This window comes from Pyrus communis, unplaced genomic scaffold (genome assembly GCF_963583255.1).
Source record: "Pyrus communis unplaced genomic scaffold, drPyrComm1.1 SCAFFOLD_19, whole genome shotgun sequence".
In the NCBI taxonomy this organism is placed as follows: Eukaryota; Viridiplantae; Streptophyta; class Magnoliopsida; order Rosales; family Rosaceae; genus Pyrus; species Pyrus communis.
Genome location: NW_026908883.1, coordinates 1,393,646 through 1,397,854, shown reverse-complemented (window position 1 = coordinate 1,397,854; position 4,209 = coordinate 1,393,646). Strand labels below are relative to the sequence as shown.

General features: G+C 40.4%; 1 protein-coding gene across 1 annotated transcript; it reads left to right on the top strand.

Annotated features, from left to right (window-relative positions):
* The first annotated feature begins 2,352 nt into the window (after positions 1 to 2,352).
* LOC137724088 (uncharacterized) lies at positions 2,353 to 2,970 on the top strand. The gene has a single exon (XM_068463023.1). It carries the CDS (start codon positions 2,353 to 2,355, stop codon positions 2,968 to 2,970), a length of 618 nt encoding a protein of 205 aa, XP_068319124.1.
* The last annotated feature ends 1,239 nt before the right edge of the window (positions 2,971 to 4,209 follow it).

The window sequence follows — 4,209 nt, the reverse complement described above, 5'->3', positions numbered from 1 at the left end:
TTTGAGTCAGTTTAAAGTGTTTAGCAATCCCTCCTAATCCCCGGTTTAAGAACGATCCCTACTTACTTATATACTACAATTGTCAAAAGAGGGTTAATTTGTGTGTTAAGTTAATTTTCACATCAATCTGGCTCAAGTTCAACTAACAGCCTACGAAATCCCTCGCCTATTAGGAATCCACCACATGCACCGCTACTGTGGCATAGACAAGCCGTGCACATAGAAGAGCTAATAAGAGCATATTTATGCTACTTAATTATGTTATTTCCTTGTATTTAGTGAGTTAATTACTATTTATTTTAGTCTTTTAAGCTATTTTCGTATGTTTTTAGGTCCTAATGGAAAAAGGAGCGAGAAAGGGCATTTTGAAGCTAAATGGAGCAGTTTTGGGCATGGATTGGATAGCTTAACAATGGAGCAAAGAGGATGGACGAAATTGAAGTCAAGAAGGGCTAGGAAAGGCTAAAAATCTGGAGAAGAAGTCTAAATGCAAAGAAGATAAGGAAATAACAAGAAATAAGGAACCTTATCCAACCTTATCTTATCCTATCCTAACCAACCTTATCCTTTCCTAACTCTAACATTACCCTATCTTATCCTATCCAAATTAGGTTGTGCCTTTAATATAGCTATTTAGGAGGGATTAGATGTATATTTAAACACTTAGAACGTATTCTAGAACCTAATTCCTTTGTATGCCGCATAAACACCATTCCTTGTAGGTTTAGGAATTGCAATCCTTCCTCTACACCTATATCATATGTCCTTATCCCTTTAGGACCAAAAATCTGTTCTAAACCATTCTTTCTAGAAACCTTATCTTATCCCTACAAGTATGCCGCACCTATCCTTCTAGAAGGTCCTAAATCCATGCCGTGCATTACCTATCCCATTCCCCTTTGGTTTCTGCCTAGACTTAACCCTTTTTCCCATGGAATTGAGCAATCTTTTTCCTTCATTAATTGTGCATAATTAGCCTATATATACAACCCTATGCCGCACCATTCAATCATCCACTCACTCATTCATTCATTCATACTTTCAGCCATCAAACACCACAATTCACCCTACACCACCCTAGTGCCGCAAGCAAGGAAGGAAGGAGAGGAGGACTTGTGCAATCTACCATCCAAGGGAGTGCCGTGCATGCCATTGGAGTGTGGAGCGTTTTTCTTGGTTCTTTCTATCCTTAGTCTTAGTTTAATGTTTATGTCAATTTGGTTTTCAATTATGATGAACATGAGGAACTAATTTCTTTTTAGTTAGAGGTGAATTCGAAGCCATGATTACATATGAATTGAATACATCTGGTTATTGTTTCTTAAGGCATGAATGTGATTTGGTTATCTAAGTTATTAAAACTGGTTTATGTATGTGGGTTGGGGGTTGACACTTAATTTGCATGCATGAATTTGTTGCTAGAATATAAGGGGGTTTCACGTAATAGTTATTCACTTATATTCATGAGTAGTGGAGGTTGCTAGTCACAGTTGCATTAGGCAAATCCTTGGTACGAGTCTAATGTGTTTCATAATGATGAATGCCTTGTCAATGCTTATGGTTTTCACAAAACTTAATGACTTTTGATATGTATCTTTGTTATGCGTTTCATATAAAGAACTTGAGAAAGATAATTAGGTTGTAATGCGTTTTCATTCAATTCAATGAAATAAGGAAAACTTGAGGGTTAGTTGTGCGATGCAACTAACTTGGGGCGTTGTCATTCATAGTTTAAAGGAATAATAACTGGAAATTGGTTCGTATGCATATATCATGTGTGGAGAAGGACCCTCTAACTAGCCTTCACCCATTTATTTCACTTAAATTCGTTTTGCCAAAGTGTTTTCTGTAAAGTTTTTGTTTTACGTCTTAAATTCGTCAAAAATAATCCCCATTTTATTTAGTCTTCATATGTGAGTCAAAACCTGTTTTCCTTGAGTCTTTTGAGTCAAGTTAAGTCCTATTTTCGTCCAAAACACTTGTTGAGTCTAAAATTGAGTCTTTTTTATTGTTGGTTGCTGTTTTAAGTGTCTAAAGTTAGTTTTAAGTCTATAAAGTCTAGTTTAGTGTTTTTGAGTCTTATTTGTATTGATTAGCATCCCTAGTTAATCCCCGGTCTAGAACGATCCCTACTTACATATCTATTACAATTGTCACAAATAGGGTTTAATTTGTGTGTCAAGTTAATTTTCACATCAAGAGCAGCCTAGACCAGAAGGTCAAGACTGGGGGCAGCTGAGAGCTGTGCTACACCAACAAAGCCAAATTCAAGAAGAAGTAGAGAGGCTCCTAAACAAGCGATTGCGTGATTTCTAACGTAACGAAGTGGCCGATGATGCTCTGCGACGGGACATGACCAACATAAGCAGGTCACCCTTCACGGACAAGATCGAGCAGGCAGAGCCTCCACACAAGTTCAGCATGCCACATTTCACATTTTTCAAAGGGGATGAAGACCCGAAGAAACACTTAAAGCACTATCAAAGCGCAATGATCCTTTATCGAAATAACGACGATCTTATGTGCAAGATATTTTCCATCACTCTACAAGGCGAGGCGCATGATTGGTTCTACACCCTACCGCCACAATTTATCCGAAGTTTCGACGAACTTTCTTTGGTTTTTACCAAAGAATATTCATCCTATCGCTCGATCAAAAAGAAGTCTGACCATTTGTTCAATGTCAAGAAGAACCCAAAAGAGTCGCTTCGTGACTATGTGAAGAGGTTCAAAGTAAAGAAGGCAAAGATAGTCGGATGCAACGACTCGATAGCTAGAGAAGCCTTCCAAATAGGAATTCTAGCAGACCACCCGCTATTCGAAAAATTGATCATGAAAGAAGATCTAACTCTGGCAGATTTTTTCGCTCTGGCAAAGAAGTATGCACTTTGGGATGAGGCTCGCCAATGCACATTCAAGGACTTGAAGAAGTACCCGACATCACTTCCCTACCATCCAAACCCAAAGTAGAGGATGACTTATTCACTTGTTTGATGGTATCTGAAGCAGCAATAAGCTCTACCATCATGAGAGAAGAGTTAGTGGCCAGACTACCTGTATTCCGCAGTTCAAAAGCTCTTCTCGATGCTATCGGAAATTCAAAAGCTAACTTTGGTGATAGTTATTGCAACCCGAAAGCTCAAGTTTTACTTTAAATGCACGCAGTCATCCTCATGACACATTATTCCGTCCAATCCAGACGCACGATAATAAAGGCGTAGACCCTGGCAAATGCAAAGTTTTCTGACGAACGCAACAACTCGGTCCAAAAGACAAGCCAAGGGCAGATAAACACTAGAAGGACACACTTGGAAGTAAGTTTTGTCCTCGTCGCCTTAAAAGATTCTACATAGAAGCAACATGTACCGGCAATTGAGAATTACTTCCTGGTGCACGTCACACGACCCTAGCCGACCCTTGCTCCATAATTTAGCTCTAGAATGGTCTAATACCGGCAGTTGAGCATCTCCTGCTACATGTAACATGGCCCCAGCTCCACAACACCCTACCATGCACCAAGATGCTAAGAAGTTAGTACAAAAGTGCGACCGCTGCCAGTGCTACAAACCGATACCAGCACTGCCTCACTAGCTACACCCGCATACAAGTCATTAGCCATTCATGCAGTGGGCAATCGACCTGGTAGGACTTATGCTGCCTGCTACTGGGGGCAGAGGCATGATGATCATGGCAACCGACTATTTCACCAAATGGGTAGAAGGAGACCCCAAGACGACCACGACTCAAACAGACATAGAGCACTTTATATGGAGGAACATAATTTTCCAATTTGGCATCTCACAGTCCATCGACATTGACAACGGCCAGCAATTCATGGGCAAAAGTATGGCGAAGTTTTTCCAAAAGTATGCCATCAAGTAGCACATGTCCACGTCGAGATATCCTCAAGGCAATAGGTGGGCCAAAGCATCCAACAAGATGATCCTCGACTGCCTCAAGAAATCCTCACCAACAAGAAGGGAAAATGGCCAGACAAGCTCCCCGGATGTCTATCGGCATAACGCACCACCAAAAGACGAGCAACCGGTGAGACTCATTTCTCTTTGGTATTTGGTTCATAAGCAATCATTCATCCCAATGTCATCAAGTCAAGTAGCACCACTCTATTACTAAGCATTGAGCAGAACAGTAAAGAGATGGCCACAAGCTTAGATCTGGCAGAGGAAAAGTGCAAGTAGACTATCACCC

Bases quoted from the DNA above. Each gene is read 5' to 3' on its own strand.
- LOC137724088 (XM_068463023.1), top strand. From the start codon at position 2,353: ATGACCAACATAAGCAGGTCACCCTTCACGGACAAGATCGAGCAGGCA.